The 23,705-nt window shown below is 34.5% G+C and overlaps 4 protein-coding genes and 1 long non-coding RNA gene across 16 annotated transcripts in view; 3 read left to right on the forward strand and 2 right to left on the reverse strand.

Annotated features, from left to right (window-relative positions):
* The window catches only part of Lamtor4 (Late endosomal/lysosomal adaptor, MAPK and MTOR activator 4), a 160,416-nt gene that overhangs the window by 6,290 nt on the left and 130,421 nt on the right, over positions 1–23,705 (forward strand). The gene's annotated exons all lie outside the window — the stretch shown is intronic.
* Positions 42–3,848, forward strand: LOC138187116 (uncharacterized). Its single transcript, XM_069127597.1, has 8 exons — positions 42–384; positions 1,346–1,492; positions 1,956–2,019; positions 2,102–2,298; positions 2,688–2,912; positions 3,023–3,183; positions 3,237–3,427; positions 3,519–3,848. Exons 5-8 carry the CDS (start codon positions 2,710–2,712, stop codon positions 3,846–3,848), a joined length of 885 nt encoding a protein of 294 aa, XP_068983698.1. The 5' UTR covers positions 42–384; positions 1,346–1,492; positions 1,956–2,019; positions 2,102–2,298; positions 2,688–2,709.
* Positions 7,016–7,810, reverse strand: LOC138186853 (uncharacterized). The gene is made up of 2 exons (XR_011175022.1): positions 7,724–7,810; positions 7,016–7,626 (listed from the first exon to the last, which is right to left on the reverse strand). It is a non-coding gene; the product is annotated as an uncharacterized LOC138186853 (long non-coding RNA).
* On the forward strand, positions 7,264–13,220 carry LOC138186852 (odorant receptor 10-like). 6 transcript variants are annotated; one of them, XR_011175019.1, is made up of 7 exons: positions 7,264–7,480; positions 7,574–7,880; positions 8,059–8,319; positions 8,461–8,824; positions 8,950–9,136; positions 9,794–9,845; positions 13,133–13,214. XR_011175019.1 is itself a non-coding variant. In XM_069127099.1 (6 exons), the coding sequence occupies exons 1-6, from the start codon at positions 7,264–7,266 to the stop codon at positions 13,138–13,140; spliced, it is 1,209 nt and encodes a 402-aa protein (XP_068983200.1). In that variant the 3' UTR covers positions 13,141–13,220. The 6 variants fall into 6 exon arrangements, 3 of the variants coding, with proteins under 3 accessions (XP_068983200.1, XP_068983202.1, XP_068983201.1); XR_011175020.1 differs by having other exon boundaries at positions 8,950–9,094; XR_011175021.1 differs by lacking the exons at positions 9,794–9,845; positions 13,133–13,214 and adding an exon at positions 9,291–9,539 and having other exon boundaries at positions 8,950–9,094.
* Positions 17,110–23,705, reverse strand: part of L (zinc finger protein Lobe) — a 134,573-nt gene continuing 127,977 nt past the window's right edge. The window contains exons 5-8 of one of the 6 annotated variants that reach the window (XM_069128042.1): positions 20,335–22,057; positions 19,191–20,129; positions 18,748–18,972; positions 17,110–18,552 (exon numbers count right to left, since the gene is read on the reverse strand). In XM_069128042.1, coding sequence (XP_068984143.1) covers positions 18,175–18,552; positions 18,748–18,972; positions 19,191–20,129; positions 20,335–22,057 — 3,265 coding nt within the window. In that variant the 3' untranslated portion in view covers positions 17,110–18,174. The remainder of the gene's footprint in view (positions 18,553–18,747; positions 18,973–19,190; positions 20,130–20,334; positions 22,058–23,705) is intronic. The other 5 variants (XM_069128039.1, XM_069128038.1, XM_069128040.1 and 2 more) reach the window with 5 other exon arrangements.

Below are 23,705 nucleotides of genomic sequence, written 5' to 3' on the forward strand. Positions count from 1 at the left end.
TGGCGATCGTCCGGTGATCATATACGCATGATGGCGCATGCGCGTTAAATGATCGTCGACCAAAGTTTAATCCCTTCCTTTTCGCTGTTTGCCACCACCAATCGTCACCACCAGACCACCACCAATGTACCAATTGTCTTTGGGATGTCACGAAGGTAGGGTGTGTGTGATTTTCCAACGTGGTGACATCAAAATAACGTGTAAAATATCCCAAAAGTCCTTACTTTTACTTAACTTTGCATAACTTTTGAACCAGTGAATCGCCTTAAAAACTTACATTTTTGGATTCAATACATTGGAAAGTAGAAGATCCAGAAGGAAGGCAATAATATTTTGTCTCCTACAGTAAAGTTCATCACCTAATAATAAATTTTCACTGTAGAGGTAAATTGCCATAAAAGAAAGTGTTTAAATATTTTACATAAAATAAGTTATTTATTTGTAATGTGCATGATAATTTCAGATTTAGATGTTAGTTCTCATCTATCTTTAATTAATAAGAATTTTCCTTTTTTCATATATATATTTCTTATCAATTGCAAACAAAATAAATATTTGTATACGAATATTTCTTGAAATGGTTTTATTTACCTTTAAGTATATTAATCTGTAGATGCTACAAACATCAATGCTAAAACACACGTATTTACTACTATAACTAGAATTATAGCAAAGTGTAGAATAATAATAAATTAATAGTGGATTGTTGTATGAATATATTATATATAATTATTTGCAAATGGAGACATAAAAATATATGTTTGTAGTATATTTTGTTAGTAAATACATAAAACATCTATTGCTATAAAATTGTTAGAAAAATGTATCATTAACATGGAATAAAGTTATTTTACAATATAAGAATTGTTAGAAAAATGAAGCTATAAAATTGTTAGAAAAATGTATCACTAACATGGAATAAAGCTATTTTACAATATAAGAATAAATTAAAACTAAATACATTTCTGTTTATCTTTTGCAAAGATAAGTGTATATAAGTGTTCATTTCTGTACAGATATACCACATATTATCCTTTTTATATACACATAATGAAACCATTCATATGTGTATGAATGTGTACTGTTATATTTTACATTATATATTTTATATTTTTATAAATTAGTAAATCGTTTTGTAATTTTAAAATAAAAAATTACAATTTTATATGCTTATTACACCAAAATACCTTGTACTTTAAAGTCTTATGAAAATCTAGAAACTCTATAATTTAATTCTTAGCAACTTCTTTATATCAATAAGTACTGTAGAAAAAAATATACAAATCATGCTTTCGATACTTATATGTATACTTTAAATAAAGACTAATATTGTTAATCTTTTTAGGATAAAGACCGTTTTCACTGAAGTTGAGCATGTAAAGATACCACTTCGTCTTTACTAAATAATTCCATTTCCATTAGATAAACAAAGAATTCTACCAAATACTGGCAACATTTCTATGCTGTCTAAATGTTGTCTAGAGGAAGTATGGTAATTATATTAATAAGAATATATATCATTATTTGGTAATTATATTAATAAAAACATATATCATTATTTGGTAATTATATTAATAATATAATATATTAATAATATTTGTAGTACAAGGTACTAGTAGTGTATGATCATGCAGAGGTTCTTCCTACAGGATAATTAACAGTATTTGTAGAATCGAGGCAGAACATTGTTCTTTACAAGAATTATAATCTAACAAATAATTAATATCATTAACTAAATTGTGAACAATATATACCATCAAATGTGTAAAAACAAGAATTATTATTAGTTATATTATAATTAGGAAATATTCATTTTGTATTTATTTTTTGTATTTCAAAATGTTTTGCAGACTCTGACAAACCAAACGTATTTTCTACTGTACATACATTGACAAAGGAAAAATCGGTACTTTTAACTATTGAGTCGCAAGTCCTGTTTTCCCACTATGTCATAGGCATAGTAGCTCATTGTACAGGGACATGTACATAAAACAGTCAATCACAGCGTGGAGTTTGTAGGTAAATGCGTTTGGGTTAATATTTATTTACGCCATCGGGCATTACGTTAATACGAGCTAATTTATGGTAAATTTAACTACAGCTAGGGATAGTATGGTAAAATAAAATTAAATTGACGGGCAGTCAAAGGACTAAGTCCGAGGGAGGATCTCTTCTATGACGATATATTTGCCGATCCTCAGCGCAAATTTTTGTGGTGACGTTTTTTGTATCTTAATAATGTGGATTTGATAACATCGTTGACGGAAGCGATCCAGAGACAATACATTTTTGAACGAGGTAAGCGGAAGCCGAGAGCATGTGAATGTTGATCTGTGCGGACCAATCAGATGATGGATAAAAGCAATATGGCATCAAAATAAAGTGAGGTTTTATCAGAAGTTTTACATAGTCACTGCGATAATTATAACTTTTGAACCAGTAGACTTTTCGCCTAAAAACTTGCATTGTCGGAACCTATATATAGAAAGCTGTAAGATTGCAAAGAAGTGTCAATAATTTATTGGTCTCTAAAGTAAATTTTAATCTCTATATAAATGAATATCGAGAAATTTATATTTTATACATGAATTTGTCGTAAAGAATATCTGTTTTTAAGCAAACTCGTAATTTTTACAGTTAATCAATATATGTTCTGCGAAAGGTATCATTCGTATTTTATTTTATAGATTGAACTTTCCTAAGGTGGAAATGGTTTCAGTCAGTCGCGGCCGCGGCCGTGGATGGGCTTTAAATGATAAGAACTCATTACCAAAACCAGGAGGATCGTTATATGCTGATGATACGATTTATACGAATCTTCTTAATCTTATAAACCTTGTGAATGATGAAAACTTAACACAAATAATTGAAGATATTGCAAAACTAATTAATGAGAATAAGGAAAACCTAAAGTAATATTGCAAAATAGAATGTTTTGTTTTTATATATATATATCTGCAAAGTATTTATTTTAAGTAACTTATGTTACTTGATCACTTTAATTGATTTTAACTGGTTGCAGGGAGATACTCAATAAACTTTACTCATATGCATTAGACAATACTGACTTTGTGATGAAATTATTACTTGTATGCGATAATTCTAAAATTAGAAATATATGTGATTCCAAAGGTGCAACTTTATACCGGTATTTAGTGAACCAACATCAGGAAGATTATGAAAGTAGGTATCACTACACATATTTTGAATTAAATAATGTCATTTTTAATTTTTAGGGAGGAAAGATTTGAAGCAAGAAAATGCAGCTCAATTTTATAACCGTGTTAGCTTGTTTTCTAAATACTTAAGTTATATTCAACGTTCAACGAAGGGCGTGTATCGTACATTTCAATATGCAATTATAGATTATTTGGAAATGCTGCTAGAAACAGCTTCACCGGATGATGTCCAATTTTTTACAGAACTAGTATGTATTTAAAGTCTATTGTTTTAATATTTTATCCTTTAATTTTATATTTCTGTTTAATGGTTTAATTATTATGATATTATGTTTTCAGCTTATTGTACATGGACAAGTCCTCAATACCATTTGTCACAACAAACTGAAAGATTTAATGATCATTGCAAGACAAGTCTTACTTAAAGAAAATCTACCTCTCACATCTCGTCAATTTTTATTGTATGCAGTAGATTTAGAGAATAAGAATTTTGATCAATTGCCTACAAATTTGCAGAAATTTTATATGTCGCAATTTGGTGAAAATTTTATAGATAAGGATAAATATATTGTTACGTCGGGCGACCCTCTACCTGGACCAGGCCATACACCGCGGGCCAGACGGACACCAGATGTCCGCTCATCCTTATGGCGTACCCGCAAGTCTTAAGGACCCGTCATAAATTCCAGTAATTTGCTAGCTAAGGTCCTTCAGACCGAACAAATATCCTTTTTTAAATCACTTTTTAAAGACTATTGTCTACTACGGCTTGACAAGGGAAAGTTAGTTTTTCTCACGTACGATGCTTCCTACTAGCAACATTCTATCGAGGGCGGCTAAGACCTTCCTAGTCCACCAACCTTCGTTTATCCAATCAGAAGCAATGTACACTGCCCTCACTTTCCTGACCAAAATGTCATAAACAAATCCGATGATCCCGTGCGCTAGACACACCCATCGCTAGCTTTCCTCCGACACAGCATCGTCACCCAGCATCACTTCTTCTATACCGCTAGAAAAGTCAACTACTTCTTCTACACCGCTAGAAGGGTTAACTTACAACGTTGAAGTCTAACGTCTATTAAGTATCCTCTAATGCCATGTCCACTAACATACTAAATTCAACTATAAGAGCCTTGTTCTATTGTACATCTATATTATCTTCGTTCGCCAAAGTGTCATCTTGGAATTGTATCTACTCAACAGTGTAACTTAAGTGTTGGAAATAAAAACCTTATGATTCTGTGAATCACAGTGTTATACTAATTGAATCACCCCTATTATCTTAACCGAAATCAGGCGATCGATCAACTCGTGGTGTCGATTATTATAATCGTAACGGGAATTTACGACTCCCGTTGACGTCTCTCCTCGCGATTGCGTCTCCCCGCGATTGGTCGAAAAGACATATATTGTTGATTTGCTAACAAATATGAATTTAAAGGATGGTAATTGCAAATGAGAATTTTATTCAAGGAAATATCGGCTTTGATTTTGGAGGACAATTTTATAGTTATGTGATACAATATTTATTAAAAATATAAATATGATGATTAATTTTAGAGCATCATTCTTTAACAAACAAATTAGAAAAGCAGAAGCTTTAGTCTACGTCTGCAAATAATGAAGGTTTAAGAGCAATTCGAGGTTAGAAGCGACAGATAAGTTGCAAAATAAACAAAAATTTGACTAAGTATACGTAAAAAGCTGATGTAAAAGTTAATAAATATAAACTAACAGGGACTGAGATAATAAGACTGGTTATATATAGTTTTTATTTCAATTAGCTTTTAAATGTACTAAACATTTATTTGAAGAATAATTGCATAATATTGTTGATGAAACTTTAACGTTTCAAAATTTTCCTGATGAAGACTATATGTATTTCTTTTTATATTATATTATTTTTTTATATTAGATTATTAGACTATATTATTTTTTATATTATATTAGATTATAGATTATAGATAACAAACATTAAACAACCAATACTATCTTTGCACTGTAAATTAATTACAGTGTAAGCATAAAATTCCCAACAATATAATTTTTGTGATTAGTTACAGTAGAATAATCGAACAAAGTACATGTAAGGTTTAAACGATATTTATTAGTAAAAAGAAGTATTTCACTACATATTAAATGTTTTATATTTAAAATATATTATATGAATATATTGTAATATTGAATTAATGTATTATTACTGTGATAGTCAATTAGGATTGTAATTTATACATAAAATGAAAACCTAATTTATGTAATCATTGCAAATATTTTTTTTATTTCAAGTAAATAATAAACGATATAATTTTCAACAAAATGGATCAAAGCATTTTTTACTCTTAATTGTTTTCGAAAAGTAAGTTTTATATTACTGTAATTTGTTGTGAATTATTGTATATTTTTCTATATTTTTTCAAGAAAATTTATCAGTTTTGTAAGTGATAGAGATTTTTATAAATCGAGTACGAAAAATTAATAAACTTTTATAATTGTTGTACAAAGCTGAAAATATCCCAAGAACCTTCACATACAACTTTTAATGGAGCTCTTTTTTAACAATTTTGCGGAGTGTCTGAATGAAAGTGATGATTTTTCAATCAATTTTGCTTTTTCACATAATTAATCTGCATTCTATGCGTACATACATTTTATACTTTCAACTACGTCCACGTACAATTTTGAAGTTACTGTTTGCATATTCTTGGTCAGTATAATGGGTCCTTATCTGTCTCGATATGATTCTCGAATCTTTCTCAATTTTATTACAGGTAATTTAAGGAAATCTTTCATCATAATTGGTGTCTATGTGTCCCCCTACGTGAGTGAACACAGCGCACTGATCTTTCGTACGGAAATAATTTTGATAAAAAGCAGGATTCCCGTAAAACTAATTTTAACGGTGATGAATCTTGTATTCTCTACGGTTTTAGGTGGTTTCATATGTATGTTTCTAGATAACAAATTGGGTAGAAAATAGCATGACGTGCTTACCGAAAGTCGTGCTATTAACTTTTAATCTCTCCGTGTTTTGTGGGTTACAATCACACTCCAATCATCCTTTTCTCTTCACTTCAATCACATTTTTGGGTGAAATATTCACTGCAAATATGAAAAATATGACATTATTTGTAAGTTCGCGTAACGCTTTGTTTCCTTTTGCGATTGCAAAATCTTATCATCCTCTCTTAGATTTTCTTAAATATAATCGGTGAAAAATTTTGTATCTATCGAATTCATACTATTTGCGTGTTATTTCCGGCAAACAGAAATCCTACGATCGATAAAAATGCGATAGTGCATTGAGCTTCTTTTTTCAATTTCACAACAGCTTTACTTTGCTAAGGAAGAAAAGATTGTTGTAAGGTGAATAAACCTCATAAAACTATGACTTATATTATGTATAAAACGTAAATTAGTTTTATGCTACTGTATAGTTACTTTAAGATTCATTCATCCTTTGTAATTTTTCATTCTGTTATTTCATTATGTATTTTCATCATGTTTAAAAAAGCTAGTATTCATAAATGAACTAAATTTATTCAAATATGTTATTTTTACGTATTAACTATTTTATCTTTCGTACGTCGATATAATACAGTCTCATTTTTTGGACGATACCAGAGAGACGTGCAAATACAGACTACCATTTTCATACTAACTCTCCTAAACAATCTATTACCATTCAACGTATGCTACCTATGATTAAAGTTTCAACGTCGGAAGAAAATTGTATCAACTTATATGTCGTTCCTACTACTTACGACATCAATTATTAATCAAATCATAAATCGAAAATAGACGAAATGAAAAGGAATATGTATGAAATGATGACATCAATAGAAGGAATGCTTTATTTTCCCTTCGAAATTACAAACCTCTGTTTCTGATACAACAGTTCTTATCCTGATAACTTCAGTGTTGAAAATACTTCGGCTGAAGAGGGAAAGCGAATAAAACTTTATGTTTTAGTATTTAACCTATAATATTCGCATAAAGAATTCCCTATTGGGGAACTTTATTAAGACATATACGAGAAAGAGTTTTAGTCGTAGACGTATCCAATTTCATATGAGCAGAGAAGATGAAAGAGCTATCAAATACATTCGATTATTACATACTACCGAACAAAATCTTTTGTAGTATAGTCGGAATGTGGCCCATCGAACAGGAAAGTTCGACGTGTAGCAAAATATTTTCATATTTCCGTTTAATATTCACACTAATATCACTCATTAGTGTTTTTGTGCCCGAAATCATGTTGATAGCAGTGAATTGGGGGAACATAGAGATCCTAGCAAGTAAGTCTCAGTAGAATCCACTTATATCTGACATTTTTTGAGCGACCTTCTATTTTTTGGGAGAATAATAAATTAAATCCCTTTTCGACTTAGGGGCAGGAAGCATTGTAACCACGCTCGGACAAACATTGTTCAAAATGTTTTACCTAATAGCAAGAAGAGAAAGATCGTATATGCTTTACCACGAAATAAAAAGTTTGTGGGATACTACCAACGATTCGAATGAAATACAATCTTACATACAGTTCGCTTATTGGGCACGTATTTGTACGATAGTTTTTTATTCATCCTGCTTGTGCAATGTGATCACTTTTTCCAGCGCTGCAGCTGTTGATTATTTTAGATTTGACTACAACGCCAATAGTACAAGTAACAGTCGACATTTACCTTTTATCGTCTGGTAAAGATAATATTTTCTACTTTGATTTTCTTCGTCGTTGATCACAAAGCGAAACTAATAGAAATATATTTACTGCGATGTTTAGATCATGCAATATTTGTTATCGATAATGTTTATCTTATTTTATTTAGACTTAAAATTTATTATTCCTCATTCATATGCTTAATCTCGTTATTAGGTACGGCACAGACGTTTCAGCATCTCCCAAGTTCGAAATCGCTTTCATTTGTCAATTTTTATCAACCGCGTTATCTGTCACTTTAATCGCTGGTTTGGATTGCTCATTTATGACCACGATGTTACATGTGTCTGCTCAATTTAAATTAATCAATACCTGGATCAGTAATATAGGAACTGAAATAAATTGCAATCCAAATTACACGCAAAAGATAAAGGTAGATCTAACGAGATGTATTCGCCATCATCAGCGAATAATACAGTAAATATTTTTCTACTTCCAATCCTGCCTTATTTCTGATTTTATTAATAAATTTTTTGTAATTAATATTTTGTATCACCATTAAATCGTACTGATTTCTCTTCAATTCGTATATTTGACGATAGTACTACTTCTATACAGTGTGGTGAATGAGGTGAATAATTTATTAACACCCATCGTTTTCCTGCAAATTCTTACTAGCGGAATAGAAGTTTGTTTAAGTGGGTATGCAATTCTCGATTCCGGGAAAGCAAAAGCTGATCTAGTGAAATTTATATCTTATTTCATTTCCATGGCGGTACACCTCTTATTATGGTGTTGGCCTGGTGAAATCCTCGTTCAAGAAAGTCAAGAAATAGGTCATGCAGTCTATTTCAATGTACCGTGGTACGATTTACCGCCAATTTATCAGCGATACCTTTGCCTTATGATTGTTAGGGCGCAACAATATTCCAGTATTTCAGCATTAACTTTCCAAACGTTGTCTATTCATACATTAACGGCCGTGAGTAATTTGAACGAAGTATTAAACCGTGTTGAATTTAAAAATGTAATATCTACGTCGAAAAAAGATCAATTCTTACGAGGTTAGAAGGTAAAGCAATAAAGATATAAAAAGTTTTATTTCAGGTATTCAACACAGCTGCGTCGTATTTTACCTTATTACAACAGATACAACAAACGTAAACTTCAAAGACATGAGGAAAGCAATCTATAATTTCGCTCGTATTAAAAACGATTCCTATCGAAAATAGTCGAATGTACATCCATAAACGTATAGCATCTTTATACAATACATCTGTAGTTAATTAAAAGAGTAAATGTTCACTCCTTATCCTACCTAACATTATTCTTCGATTGAATGTAGATTTTTTTTTATTTAACCAATGTAATCTCTATCGTTATTTACATTACATATAGTTTACATACATAAGCTTGGTCTTAATATTCATATCTTGTTATGGATCTAGATCAATAGATTGAAGCTTTCCAGGAACAAGTGTGTGACTATGCAAATTGCTATTGTGGGGTTATGTCGCATTACATTACATAATAATGGCAGACAGTAATTCAATTTCTGGAGTTTTATAATGAAGCTTTGTTCCAGTTTGTGGAATACTAGCATTGCAACAATAGATGATTTATGTCCTGCCTCTCATAACCATATTGACACTAGTGTCGCTTATTATACCTGCTCGGTCTAATGAGAAGGCCAGGTTGTAATTGTTGAGAAATGTTAAGTTGGTATGATCACTGGTTGCTACAAGCTAAGTTGGTACGACTTCTAACGACGCTCTTTTGTCTTAGAAGTCGACCACGTTGTTCTATTGACTTGGAGATTGAATTATCAGACTGAAATATATTGGAGAAAACGAATCTAAGTGAATCGTTATTTTATAAACCCAAAACCTTATTAAATAACAGTAATGACTTGATCGGTATTGTTGATTGTCCTTGTAATTTCTTGTTTTAGATTTTTCCTCAATATACCATCGTTTGGACTTTTAGTTCTGAAAATGTGGAAGGTAATTGAGATTCCTTTGGTTATACCTTGCTTGATGATGATATTGTCATGTAAAATTACACAAAAGAACAACAAAAAAGAATAAAAAAAAGAAACTTTATTTTTCTTCTAACACTTGGTTTTACAATCTACCTCCGAGCTCTAAGCGTGACCTTTTAAGACTGAAGCTCTTATGATTTTTTGACTTTCGATCGGATCCGATCACTTTCTTTTGTTATTCCTCAACATCCCCACCGTCTATGCATTTGCTAGGCGTCCGCGGCCGTTGCCACGTGCTCTTTCTTCTAGAACCTTCGGTAGAAGGACCGTTGGGATGTTGATGGTTCATTAGGCACTTCAGCGATATACATTGTCGCCGAGTGCCGCCACATCTTTATCTCCGATTTTAAAGTGAGCCAATATCATACATGACAATACATGACATGGTGGTGACAATATCATACATGTTTTAAGTAGCTATCTGATTTCGAGGATAAATCAAGTGCCGAAAAGAATTTTGCGTTTCCTAGTTGTGTTAAAATGTCGTCTATATCGGGTAAAGGGTAAGCGTCTTGTTCTGTGAGTTCATTTAGTTTCCTGAAATCGATAACTATCCTCCATTTCTGTTTTCCTGAGGCGTCTAATTTTTTTGGAACTACCCATACCGGAGAGTTATGAGGAGATTCGGATTCTTCTATAATATTTTTCTTCAACATGTCTCCTATTTGTCGCGAAATCTCGTCACGGTGACATTCCGGTGGTCTATACGATCGTGTGTTAATAATTTTGTCTTTAGTTAACGAAATTGTGTGCTGAGTTAAATTAGTACAGGGCAAAAGATCGGTTTCTAAATTAAAGATGTCAATATAATGGAGAATAATCTTTTCGATGGATTCACGGATTGGTTTTTCAATGTGATCTGTTCTCACTAGGCTTTTTAGTTTTGATACGTTGGAAAAGTCATGAGAATTTTGAATATTGCTAGAAATTTCAATGTTTTGCTCACCAGTGTTGATAAAACATACTTTAGTTGGTTTGCCTTCCAGATAGATTGTTTGAACTCTGTTTTCTCCAGGAGTTAAGTGTATTGGTTTCTGAAATAAAATGGTTTTGTCGTTTAGTCGGATTTTGTCATTAGATATTGAATAGTTATACTTCTCTAAACATGGTAGCCCAATGATTCCATCTTCGATAATAGGGAAGTTGTTCGGTACTATGTGAAAAATGTGATTTTGTCCAAAAATTCGTTTCGTTACGTATTCGTTAGTTTCGTATTTGTTTCGTCCAATAGAAAATTTTTGTTTAGGCCCTATTTGTATCGCGTTGACAGTTTTGTTACGTTTCACCAGGTTTATCCCTGCTCCTGTGTCGACCAGAAATACTCGCTCTTCGGTTCGGGTTGACAAAGGTATTGCGAGTAGTCTTCCCGTGGCGATGTTGACTCGTATGTCTCGTACGGTTCGTCCATCTCCTGGTTCGATGTTGTTTCTTGTATTTCGCCCCCTTTCCTGGACTGCCTGAATCCTTGCGGGTGGTCGATCGCGCTGGCTCGGTAGTAGAAAATTTTGACACTTGTTGGCAATATGTCCCAGCTTTCCGCACTTAAAGCACTTCATCTGCGCGCGTTCAGCAGGTGGTCTATTTTCTATTTGGTTAAATGTAGCAGGTTTCTGAGCTGCTGGCGTGTTAGGCGATCTTGATGGTACATTAGATCGTCTTACCTGCATTGGCTGGTTGTTTGCGCGATTACCAGCGGAAGGTAAGCGATTACATGACCAATTAGGTTGTCGTTCTTCTCGCAAGTAGCGTTCTACATCGGCTGCCTTTTTTTCAGCTTCCGAAAGATTCAAGGGTTCACTGCTTAATAATATTCGCCCTATGTCGCGTCTGAGTCCCTTTAGGTACACACGAACAGTCTTCTTCGTGATTTCTTCGGTCATAATTTTACGTGTCAGTGGTTGTGGGTACTCATTAGTTACTGCGTACAGCAAACGGTTGAGTATTCTTCTAAACCGAATATTAAAACTTTGCACTGATTCCTCGCGCCCCTGTCTCAACTCTCGTAATTGTTCTTGGTACTCATCCGAAGTCACTTGTGCTGCTAAGTTACTTCTCAGTGCGTCGTACAGATCACTGTAACACTCAATAGGAATGTTGCGAATACTTTGGGCTGCTTTCCCCACGATTTTTTCCACTTTTGTTGCTTTTAGCAACAGATCTTGCTCCATACAGCGATCCTTCATACTTCTCACTTCTTTGATGAAGTCTTCAACTCCTACATCATCATCTCCGTTGAGCGTTGGGATGTAGCGTATTGCATCTTTAGCTCGTAGAGTGGGAGAAGCGGGCGGAAAATAGCCTCTTTCTTCCACCTCGGGTTGTTCAATGTTGAGGTGAACAGGTGGGATGTCTGGAGCTGCTAACCCTGACAGTTTGCGTGCTTTTGCCATATTCCCGGTGCGATTGATTGCTGTCGATGCACTTTCATTGTCTTCGGTGATAATGGAAGCAAAGTCATCGGTCGCAGGGGATCCGAACCCAGTCCGTAGCGCTGCGACGGTTTTCCCGAGATTCTCGATTTCTTCTGTCCTGTGTCTGTTCTCTTTGTCATTTTGCATAGACAAACGTAACATTTCCTCTCGTAAAAGGGCAATATTCTCGTTCTGTTTTTGAATACTGTCCCATATTGCTCGCAACATTGGGTCAGTTGAGGTTGAAGTTTGAGATTCGTTTGCCTTAGACATTATTGCGCTGATTTCACTTTTATTGTCACTTCGCTTGGTTCGTGATAGTTACTTTGTTGTTGCGGATAACCGTAGTCCCAAATAATTCTATCTTCCGTAGATGATGAATGTCTTTTGGTTTCCGAACAAACACTTTTCACTATCCTGGCAGGATCGCCAAAATGTCACGTAAAATTACACAAAAGAACAACAAAAAAGAATAAAAAAAAGAAACTTTATTTTTCTTCTAGCACTTGGTTTTACAATCTACCTCCGAGCTCTAAGCGTGACCTTTTAAGACTGAAGCTCTTATGATTTTTTGACTTTCGATCGGATCCGATCACTTTCTTTTGTCATCCCTCAACATCCCCACCGTCCATGCATTTGCTAGGCGTCCGCGGCCGTTGCCACGTGCTCTTTCTTCTAGAACCTTCGGTGGAAGGACCGTTGGGATGTTGATGGTTCATTAGGCACTTCAGCGATATACATTGTCGCCGAGTGCCGCCACATCTTTATCTCCGATTTTAAAGTGAGCCGGTGGTGACAATATCATACATGTTTTAAGTAGCTATCTGATTTCTTTTAGGTTCGTAAAGGAAATTTGGGAGGGGTTCATCGGTGATTGACTTGGCTGCAAGCTTTTCCAGTATCCTATTTTCAGCATTCATAATTTATGTTACTGTGAGCACCTTTTTTTATATTTGCTCAATTTCGTACGTCGATAAAACAAAGCCTTATTTTTTGGATGGCGATATGAGAGATACGTGCAAATACATACTAACTTTTTCATACTGACTCTCTTAAAAGAATCTATTATTATTCAACGTATGCTACTCATGGTTAAAGTTTCAACGTCGATAGAACATTGTAGCAAGCTACATGTAATTCCTATTACTTACGGCATTAATTATTATTCAGGACATAAGTCGAAAATAAACGTAATAAAAAGGAATACGTGCAAAATAATGACATCAATATTGAAAATACTTCGATTGAAGATTGAAAGCGAATAAAATTGTTATGTTTTAGTATCTGATCTGTAATATTGATGGACACAGATGAATTTTTTCATGACGAGTATAAACAGCTAACTGGTTAAAAGACTTTTGTCATTTTAAGATAGTCATATATTTTATTTAATGTACATTTTCACATGATTTATATCTAATATTTATATCTTATTTATATTTTTTTTATATCTTTATATTTACATCTAGGGAATTCTTAGTGCTACACACACTTAGATACTTACCAGGTCTGTAAGTATGAAACCGGAATTTGCCTATAGATGGCCCTAGCTGATAATGTAGTTATCACTAAACTGCGTCATTGATGCCAAAAGTCTTTGTTGATATCTCACAAACATTTTCGACTCAGAACAATACAAGTTTCATACAACAGCATAGTTTGTAATAGCGTTGAACATGTCAAATTTTGTGCCTGGAAACTACGATTTGCTTACAACATTGATTTTCTGTTACCATTTGAAGAAAACTGCTGCAGAATCGCATCGAATGCTTGTCGAAGCTTACGGTGAGCATGCTCTTTGTAAATCACTGTGCTTTGAGTTGTTTACAAAATTCAAAAGTGGCAATTTTGACGTGAGGAACGAAGAACATGGAAGACCATCGAAAAAGATTCAAGACAGCGAATTGCAAGCATTGTTGGATGAGGATGACGCTCAAACGCAACAACAACTCGCTGATCAATTAAACGTGACACGAGAAACCATCTCCATACATTTAAAAGCCATGGGAAAGATCCAGAAAGTGGGAAAATGGGTTCCACATGAACTGAATGAAAGACAGCAGGAAAACCGAAAAACCATTTGCGAAATGCTGCTCGCCAGATACAAAAAAAAGTCATTTCTCCACCGAATTGTGACTGGCAATGAAAAGTGGATATATTTTGAGAATTCTAAGCGTAAGGTGGTAGCTCTAGGCGAACCAGCGACATCGACTACAAGACCAAATCGCTATGGACGGAAGACAATGCTCTGTGTTTGGTGGGATCAGAAGGGTGTGATCTATTATGAGCTGTTAAAACCTGGCGAAACCGTTAATACTGAGCGCTACCAACAACAAATGATCGATTTGAATCAAGCTTTGCGTGAAAAACGACCAGAATATCAAAATAGGTAACACAAAGTAATTTTGCTTCATGATAATGCACCATCACATACAGCAAAACCGGTCAAGGAAATGATTGAAGCGTTCAGTTGGGAAATACTTTCGCACGCGGCTTACTCACCAGACTTGGCTCCGTCCGATTACTATTTATTTGCATCGATGGGACATGCACTTTCTGACCAGCTCTTCACTTCTTACGAAAATGTACGAAAATGGCTCGATGACTGGTTTGCCTCAAAAGAGCAACAGTTTTTTTGGCGTGGCATCCAGCAATTGCCAGACAGGTGGGAAAAATGTATAGCTAGTGATGGGCAATACTTCGAATAAAATATTTTTAATCATTTTCATACAATAAACGTGTATTTTCTATAAAAAATTCCAGTTTCATATTTACATACCTGGTAAATGTAATAACAAATATAACTTAGTTCTAAGTTAAATAATATATAATTCATTCTTATTTGTACAACATAATTATTATACAAGCATTTCTTCAATACTATTAGAAATTAATAGCCACTATTCTTACAATATTAAAAAAGTTAATAACTTTTTTAATACTTCTTACAATATAAACATAACTACAAAACATTTAGAACTAACAACAACTAATTTTCTTGATGTGGTGAAGATTTCGTGATTCCTGTTGAGGTTTCCTGATGTTGCAGCAAAGGCAATTATACAACACATAAAAAGAAATATTACTTTCCCTTATCTTCGAATATTTTAAATTGAATACAAGAGTGTTACAACCGTTAGGCCTTAACATTTAAAACGAATTTGGATAATGACCATTTAAGAAAATTAGGAAAAAGAATTATGGGGACATTAACCAGTCAAGAAGAAATTTTGTTTCATATATTTTATACACTCTTAAAATAAATGTTATACATATACATACATACAATAAATATATTATAAAATACATTGTTGGTATTATATTACTATGTAGAAATTAAATGTAAAAGAATAAATTAAAGTTTATATAAATAGTTTATAAGGATCAGTTAACAAATATATTGTATTACACGCTTATAACATTAGTTAGGTAAGATAGATTAATAATCGCGAAGATATTGTTAAATTTTAACTTTTATATAGTATATATACTATAAAAAGACTTTAATACACGTTCAATGAAAGTTAATCAAGTGATTAATTATTTAATAGTCTGCCCAGCATTTCTAGAACTACTAACTCCAATCCTTCAATGAGGCGTATCGCACGAGGGACTTTAACATAAAATTTGGGAAGGAGAAACTCAAAAAATAGCCCTGCTTATGATTAAATTAGTCGTAAGTTTGAATAATTCATCTGTCCTAATCTCACACTATTTATCTTTCGTATTGTCGTTCATATCGTCCGTCCTTGTCGCACACTGTCACTCGTTCTTTTTACTATCGTCTATGTCGTCTGTCTTTGTTACACACTGCCCATCTTTCTTCCTATTGTTGCTGCATCATCTGTCCTTGTTGCACATTGATGTCTTCCTTGTTCCACTCACGCCCTACGCTGCCCTTCTTGCACACTAATGCTTTCCTTGTCTACTAAGAATCCATGTGCTGCCATCTAGCACGGGCGGTAGGAACCATAATTTGGTGTATCCGGCAGTAGATGACGACATATTAGGCGTTCGTAGACAAGGAAAGCAATATTTTGCGACCAGAGTAAGGTCCGAGTGGAATAAGGAAGGCATCAATGTGCGACAAGGATAGATGATATGAACGACAATAGGAGAGATAGACAGTGTGGGACTAGGACAGATGAATTATTCAAACTTACAACTAATTTAATCTTAAACAGGTATAATAGGTTGCGTTATAGTCCCTCGTGCGATATTCCTCATTAAAGGATTGGTATCGGTAATTCTAGAAATGCTGGGCGGGCTGTTAATTAATTAATCACTTGATTAACTTTTATTGAACGTTTATGAAGATCTTTTTATAATACACCAGTAACAAGAGTATTGCGATTCTACAATATTTTCGCGATTACTAGCTTTTCCAATTTTCCTAAATGGTTATTATCCAAATGTTAAAGTCCAGTAATTAACAAACAAGTATCCCATAAACAGTCTCTATAGTGCTGTTAATTGTGTTGCAGTCCATTTAGTTGTATATAATCGATGACACTTTTAAAAATGCAAATAATCTGTATTATGTCATCAATTTTATTAACATATGCATTAATTAAAGTTGGGAATACTTATAAATTTTCTTCTTTTCCTATCCAGAGAGGAAAACGCAGCTGAATTAATTAACAAATTTTAAAGGAACTAGAAATTACTTACATTATAAAAGATAAGGTCATCTTCTTCTTATCTTTAAGGAAAGTTGTTAAGTTTTACCTGTCATATGTCTGGAAAAGGATAGTTAATAATTATATAATAACAATATAAGTAATAGTATAACACTATTTTATCGCTTAATAATTAGTTTAGGTATCGTTAACTAAAATGGGAAAGGAAAGAGCGGTAAGAGCTGTTGATTTAGAACAATAATTTATTTTGTAAAGAACTATCTTATCGACTAACTAAGCCTAGTGGACAATTTATTGCATTCTGCTTACTTTAAACAATAATCGTCGCTTATGGTATTGACCAAAGTCAATAAAACGCTGACTAACAATACATTCTAATATTATTCAACGTATTTACAAGTTGCATCTGCAAATAGACGCTCTTTTTATCTTTTTTCATTCCTTTAATAAGAAATAACGTTGCCTTTATGTTACAAAGTTCGTCCAAGTTGATTGTAGAATATACACTTCCTACGTAAGGAGTATCATATTATGCAATATCAACTCCAACACTTGTTAGGCGATGAAATTCAACGCTGCGACTTATAGTAAAAATTTAACACAAAATAAAATTACATATTGACAACGTAAAGTTCACGAATATCTAAAGTTTAAAATAACAAAATATAATGTAAAATATTATCCACATTCCAGATTTTTTAAAGCTATTATATAAATTATTTAATATAATATATAATAATAGATTGAATTGCAAAGTATGCTGTACCATAAAATAAAATTAGGCTTACAATCTTATTTTAACGCATAAAATAATCTTGGAGTAATAACAATCTTCCATAATCTAAAATTATCCTGAAGACCAATTATTGATACAATAGAAATTCACGTGAACTATGTAAATATAGAACATTCTTGTAAAAATATGTCAATTAAACATAATCCCAAATGTAATATTCCTCGCAGTAATTTTTCATACAGCATCAGAATGAAATTTTATTAACTACTAACTACTAACTAGTAACTCTAAATTAATAAAATTTAACTATATAATAAAAGAAATAATAAATTACCCAAAAGGATAAATCAACATCTTATCACTCTGCCTATTAAAAGTAAAATTAATACAAAATCTGATTTAGTCCAAGAGTACGTCGGTAATCTCGTCGTTGTTTATCTTCGTACTGGACTAATTTCAAGATAATTATTTAAACGTTTTACTTCCTCGATTAACGAATAACGATCACGATTGCATCTTTTCTGGGACAGATTCCTCCACAAGTTCAGTTTTCAATTTCGTCTCAATTTCTGTTTGCTTGTTCGCCTTTTGGTCGTTCTCTTCCACTTGTTCGTCCACGTTGATTTCTTCTTCTTCGTCTGCAACTATTTCTGAAACTATTTCTTCCTTTACGGTTATTTCTTCACCGCAGTTCCTTTCCTCAGCGTCTCTTGCTTTCGTTTCTCCAGTATTTTCTGTCTTGTCATCCGGTGAACACGCATCTCCAGGTCGATGAAATGTTAGCATGTGATGGTCCAATTCTGCTCTGAAGAAGAACTTGAGCGTGCATTGAGAACAATCGTAGGGACGAGCACCCAGGCCATGCTCTTGAAGCATATGGCTCTAAAAATGAAAGATTAAAGTTATTTGGACTCTTTCTATAAGTATAATTTCACATTAATAAATTAAAATTGTAGGAAACTAAGAAATAAGAGCAAAGTTTCGGAAGAAATGAAATAAAAGTTTTTGTCGAAATAAAATAAATATTTTTAAAAATAATGATAGTAATCAGATGAAGAATGATGCTTCTTATCATACCTGGAGGCCGATAGGAGCAGTGAAGAGAGACTGGCAAATGTAACAACTGAGAGCGGCACATCCTGCAAAAGTGTGCTCTATCAAATGGCTTTGCAATTGTAAGGGACTGCTAGCTTCAAAAAGACACAGATGACATCGTAACGCCTCTATGGAAGTCTTTCCCGACATCTCCAGCTGTTCCTTCTTTATATGCTGTTGAATTTTTGCTTCTGTTGGCAACGACATCTGAAAAAAGAAACAAATGTTTCCGTTATTAAATTCCTAACGCAAAATTTTATTATTATGGTCTATTTATTATTATCTCTGTTACCTGACACTCTATACACGTATACGTGTCCGGCATAGATCCAGGTTTCTTGTATTCTACTAAACGATGTTTCTCCACCTCTTTAGAAGTCTTAAACTTCACCCCACAACCCTGACAATCTTTTGTTATCACTTACCTCGTTTCTGTCTTCCTTAAATCTGTTCTCTGACTCCCATGTATCCCTTGATCCATCCCATTGTCCATCTTTGTTATTGGATGTCCAAGTACCGTCACATTTAGATCTAGCAGGTTCATAAGGTGAATTCAAGATAGGTAAACCCTGAGAGTGACGAATGTAGCATGACTTGCAGACCCTTAAAGACTGTCCTCCACCGCTTATATGACTTGGAGGCAAATTGACAAAGTCATCAGCTAAATAATCTCTTAAACAAAGGCAACAGCTAGGATTCTGGTTCTTTTGGTTGGGGCTGGGGCTGGATGTTACACTGTGAGAACCAGTAGAAGCTCTCAAGTGGTGTCTGGCGTGAAGACGACACTCCAAATCACTGATCAATGTCTGTCTACAAACTACGCAAGCTGCAGGCAGATGGGGAAGAGAACCATCTAATCTTTGCTGAGGATCCACGTTCTCTAGGCTATGTCTTTGCACATGTTCCAGAAACTGTGACTCCGAAGCTAGATTTCCTCGACAAACGATGCATGTGTCACTTAATTGAATCTTGCAGTGTTTCTGCAATTTATGTTCTGCAAGAGTTGCCCCTGATGGACAGACTTCGTCGCATATGTTACACTTGTGCCGACCACCAGGTTCGTTCGATGCATGTTGAATCCTTGTGTGGGACTCCAGGTCAGTTCTAGAACGACATACTTCCCCGCAATATGCGCAAGACATGCTGAGATTTGATATAGACTTGTTTGGAAGCTTGGATGGAGTGTGAGCAAGTTTCTTGTGGGCTTGCAGTTCCGCCTCGTTGGAAAACTCTCCCCTTTCACAGAGATCACACTGCTGAGCAGATGGATTTGAGTAATGTGGACGTTTATTATTGTTATCGCGCTGGTTCAGAGAATTGTTGTTACTGGAGGCCGGAGAGCGGCCTCTCTTTTGAGATTTTCCCTGTAATTGGAAAACATTGGTTAAAGTTTGAGAGGATGAGAAGATTAACTAGATTAGAATCTGAAGAATTGACTTTATTAATTAGATATATACTTGTTGTTTTCTTAGAAGATATTGAATTAATATTCGGTAATAATAATATTCAATGCTCTAATCTAGATCAAGAAGCATTCTTTTCTTTACTCTTTATTTAAACATTACGTACTTCTTCCTGTAATCTGGGTAGTCTATCAATCCTTCCATTCTCCCGAGAATTATTCCTTATAGCACCTTGATGATCACTAGAATGATGCACTTGAGCAATATGCCTGTCTAGTAAAAACTCCACAGCAAATCCCTCTCTACAAATTGGGCACCTGTATAAATTAGCAGAGTGGCTAGCCAAGTGGAGCTGTAGTTCCAGCTCAGAACTGCAGTAAGTTCCACAGAAAACGCATCTTGGTCCTGAATTTCCAGTTATTCCCGGAGTGGAGGCCGGGCTTGTAACGACAGGATTGTTGTTAGACACTGTAGGAGGTGCATGAACATTTCTCACATGGCTTGCCATTTCGGATTCACTTCTGAAGAAGCTTTTACCCTCCCCTGGCGCATTTCCTGGTGAATTTTCATTATTAGACACTGTGCAAGCATTGCACCTATAAATACTGCATTCTTGACTGTGTTTTACAGCGAAGTGGACCTGTATTGCCACTCTAGAATCGAAAGTGTCTCTGCACAGGGCGCATCTATAGAGATGATGAGCATGGCTGTCAAGTAAATGTCTTTGGAGGAGGTCCGGATGGGGATACAGCTTCTTGCAAGCACCGCAAGCATATTCTTTACTAATCTGACTCAAATAATGCTTGGTCAAGTGTACCAACATGTTCTCCCTATCTTGAAAAGTAGCTTCACACTTTGGACAAGGATGTCTAATAACGTCATTTCTATGATCAGCCTGAAGATGTCTAGCTAGGTGTTCTCTGAATGACTCGAAGTCTTTCAATGCAGCTCTACATTGTCCACAAAATAGCGTACCAGCTGTATAATTGCTGACTGTACTGGTGGAATGCTTGTTGGTCAAATCAGCTGGCTCAGAAGAAGTTTGCTCTCTATATTTCTGATTCCTGGGACTCTTAGTTTCGTTGCTTCCATTCATCTTGGAATCTATATAACTTTTAACCTCCAATGGATCTACTCTTCGATTCTCACAATGTTGGAGGACATAGTGCTCCGCGTAGGCTGCTGCAGAAGCACAAGGAATGCCGCAGAGAGGGCACATCATTAAAGTAGAACTAAAACCATCGTTTCTATGAATTGAGATCAGATGATCTCTCAGAGAGTCTAACGCAGAGAACTTCATAGTACACTGATTGCATGTAAATGTATTTTCATAGTGATCTTTCTCTATAGATCTCTCTGAATCATCCTGATACTTTCTTTCCTGTTCTTTGGATGATCCTTCTGGTCTATCCAGAGTTTTCTCACGTTGATAACTCATCTGTTCGTTGGTTCTATTTGTTGATGGGGATACTGCAACAGTTTCTCCGCTAAGGATAGCCTGATGCATAGTATGCACGTGCATTTGCAGCTGTTGCATGCAACTAAAGGAATCTCTGGTACAGTACATGCAAGCTAATTTTAATGGTGAACTCAAAATTGGAGTCGTCGAAGCACTTCCTTGGGAACTTTTTAAGCCAGCCTTTGGATTCAACAAAAGGTTTAAAGACGGCGATGGGGAGCTTGGTACTGGTGGAGATGATGTACTATGAGAAGACACGCTTCTTCTACCATAATCAATGTCTTGAAGCCTGGAAGTTCCTTGGGATTGTTTTTTGTGAGACTGCATGTGAGATGTTAGAGCGGCTGCTGTGTTGTAGCCTCTGGAACATGCTGTGCACTGATACGGCTTCTGGGTGTCGTGAGTCTTCATGTGGATCTTCAGATGATCGCTGGAAATTGAACATATACTTTTCTAATGACTATTATACTAGATATCGATTAGAAGAATTTCAGAAATTTAATAATCTAAGGATTTAAGGCGAAGATTATGGAAACTTATGATCTTATCCACGACAAAATTGCCCCTTATTCGAACCACCACGAAGACATCGAAAAATCTATAATGAATAAATTCAAAGGAAAAGACCTTTCTGTGAAAATGAAGAAAATGTGGAATAAATCAATGCGAAATAACAAAGAACGAATGCCACAAAAATGTATGATAAAAATCTACGATAGTCTACCTTTTACCCCTAACAATTTTTTCTTCGTTTAAACCAGAAATATACATCGACAGCTTCTAATAATATTGAGAAAAGCTGAAGATAAAAAACGTTACTCTCCAGCCATAAACCACGACGAATAACGACGGAACGATCATGGCTGACATCAAAATCCTCGTATCGCGAATTTCCAGAGAATATCGCTTCTCGTCTATGACACGTTGACAAAAATAAAGAGACCTGGATGGATAGGTCAACGATTTCCCCCTGTGCATGTGTCGCTGGACAAATGAATAATTCATCGAGTCGGTGGAAAACTAAATCCGTTATAAGGTGAGGTCACCGGTTCGGTCCAACCGGTCAGTGTCTCGGTTCGTTCAGAAACGAAGACAGACGGCAAATTCGCTCTTGCACTTTGCGTTTGAATAATTCATGTGTGTGCCAGGATTATCGACTGGTTACGCTCTGGTCGTCCTATTATCGCGTGTATCGCCTCTCGTGCGACTTTGCTTTGGCAAAATTTTGGTAAAAAATCGAGAACGCAGATCGATATTGACGAGGATGATTATTTTCTTACGTTCTCAGGTAGACGTTCCGAGACTTCGGGTTTCTTCGAAATGTTTATTATGCAGGATGGCTTAAGCCACGATAACGACGTGCATTTAGAAATTATGTGCATATTCATGCAGCTATATACCGATGTTTCAGAAGAATTATGAAAAAGGAGTGTATGAATATTAGTATGGAGATAGATGAGTTAGAAAAGCTTTAGAAGTCTCTTTCATGAATCGATCTGATATTCTAGTTTAGAGTTGACTGTCTGGAGAACTGAGAAGAACATATTCATCGCGTTGCTCTTCGTGGAACGTGCAACTATTCGTGAATACCGAAAGTAAGATACTTTGGAGCAAAAGATTATTATTATTACTACACAGGTATCATTACAAATATATTGATTACTGCTTTCTTAATATAGTAGAGTTTCCTTTGTACCAACATTTATTGTAATTATAAATTGTAATATATAATGGTAAATCATCGATGTCTTTTTACGTTTCAAATATGCATATATTTTACTAGCGTATTGCAATGTATTCTTTCTGTTATTCGATCGAGTGAATTTTGACTATAAGAATTTAGTACGAAATGAATAGTCTTATAACTATCAAAACGAAATACGACGTGACTAAAAAACTCGGAAGTAGCTTAAGTGGAATAGAATTAACAAGAATACACGATGTTGGAAAAGTGACAATCGCAGACATTAAAAAACAAAGATATTGAAAATAATCCATTATCTGACGTAATGATTGAGATGAGATCGACTTCAGATGAGATCATTACGATAAAGACGATAACAATGACGATTCTATAA

Source organism: Bombus flavifrons, chromosome 14, assembly GCF_040668555.2.
Source record: "Bombus flavifrons isolate JBK064 chromosome 14, iyBomFlav1_principal, whole genome shotgun sequence".
NCBI classification, from domain to species: Eukaryota; Metazoa; Arthropoda; class Insecta; order Hymenoptera; family Apidae; genus Bombus; species Bombus flavifrons.

What these genes read in the sequence shown, in the direction of transcription:
- LOC138187116 (XM_069127597.1), top strand. Translation starts at nt 2,710, where the DNA reads ATGGTTTCAGTCAGTCGCGGCCGCGGCCGTGGATGGGCTTTAAATGAT. An exon ending in GAGAATAAGGAAAACCTAAA is followed by an intron (nt 2,913 to 3,022) that starts GTAATATTGCAA and finishes AACTGGTTGCAG; the next exon opens with GGAGATACTCAATAAACTTT. An exon ending in TCCAATTTTTTACAGAACTA is followed by an intron (nt 3,428 to 3,518) that starts GTATGTATTTAA and finishes TTATGTTTTCAG; the next exon opens with CTTATTGTACATGGACAAGT.
- LOC138186852 (XM_069127099.1), top strand. Translation starts at nt 7,264, where the DNA reads ATGAAAGAGCTATCAAATACATTCGATTATTACATACTACCGAACAAA. An exon ending in CATTTACCTTTTATCGTCTG is followed by an intron (nt 7,881 to 8,058) that starts GTAAAGATAATA and finishes TCTCGTTATTAG; the next exon opens with GTACGGCACAGACGTTTCAG. An exon ending in CATCATCAGCGAATAATACA is followed by an intron (nt 8,320 to 8,460) that starts GTAAATATTTTT and finishes ACTTCTATACAG; the next exon opens with TGTGGTGAATGAGGTGAATA.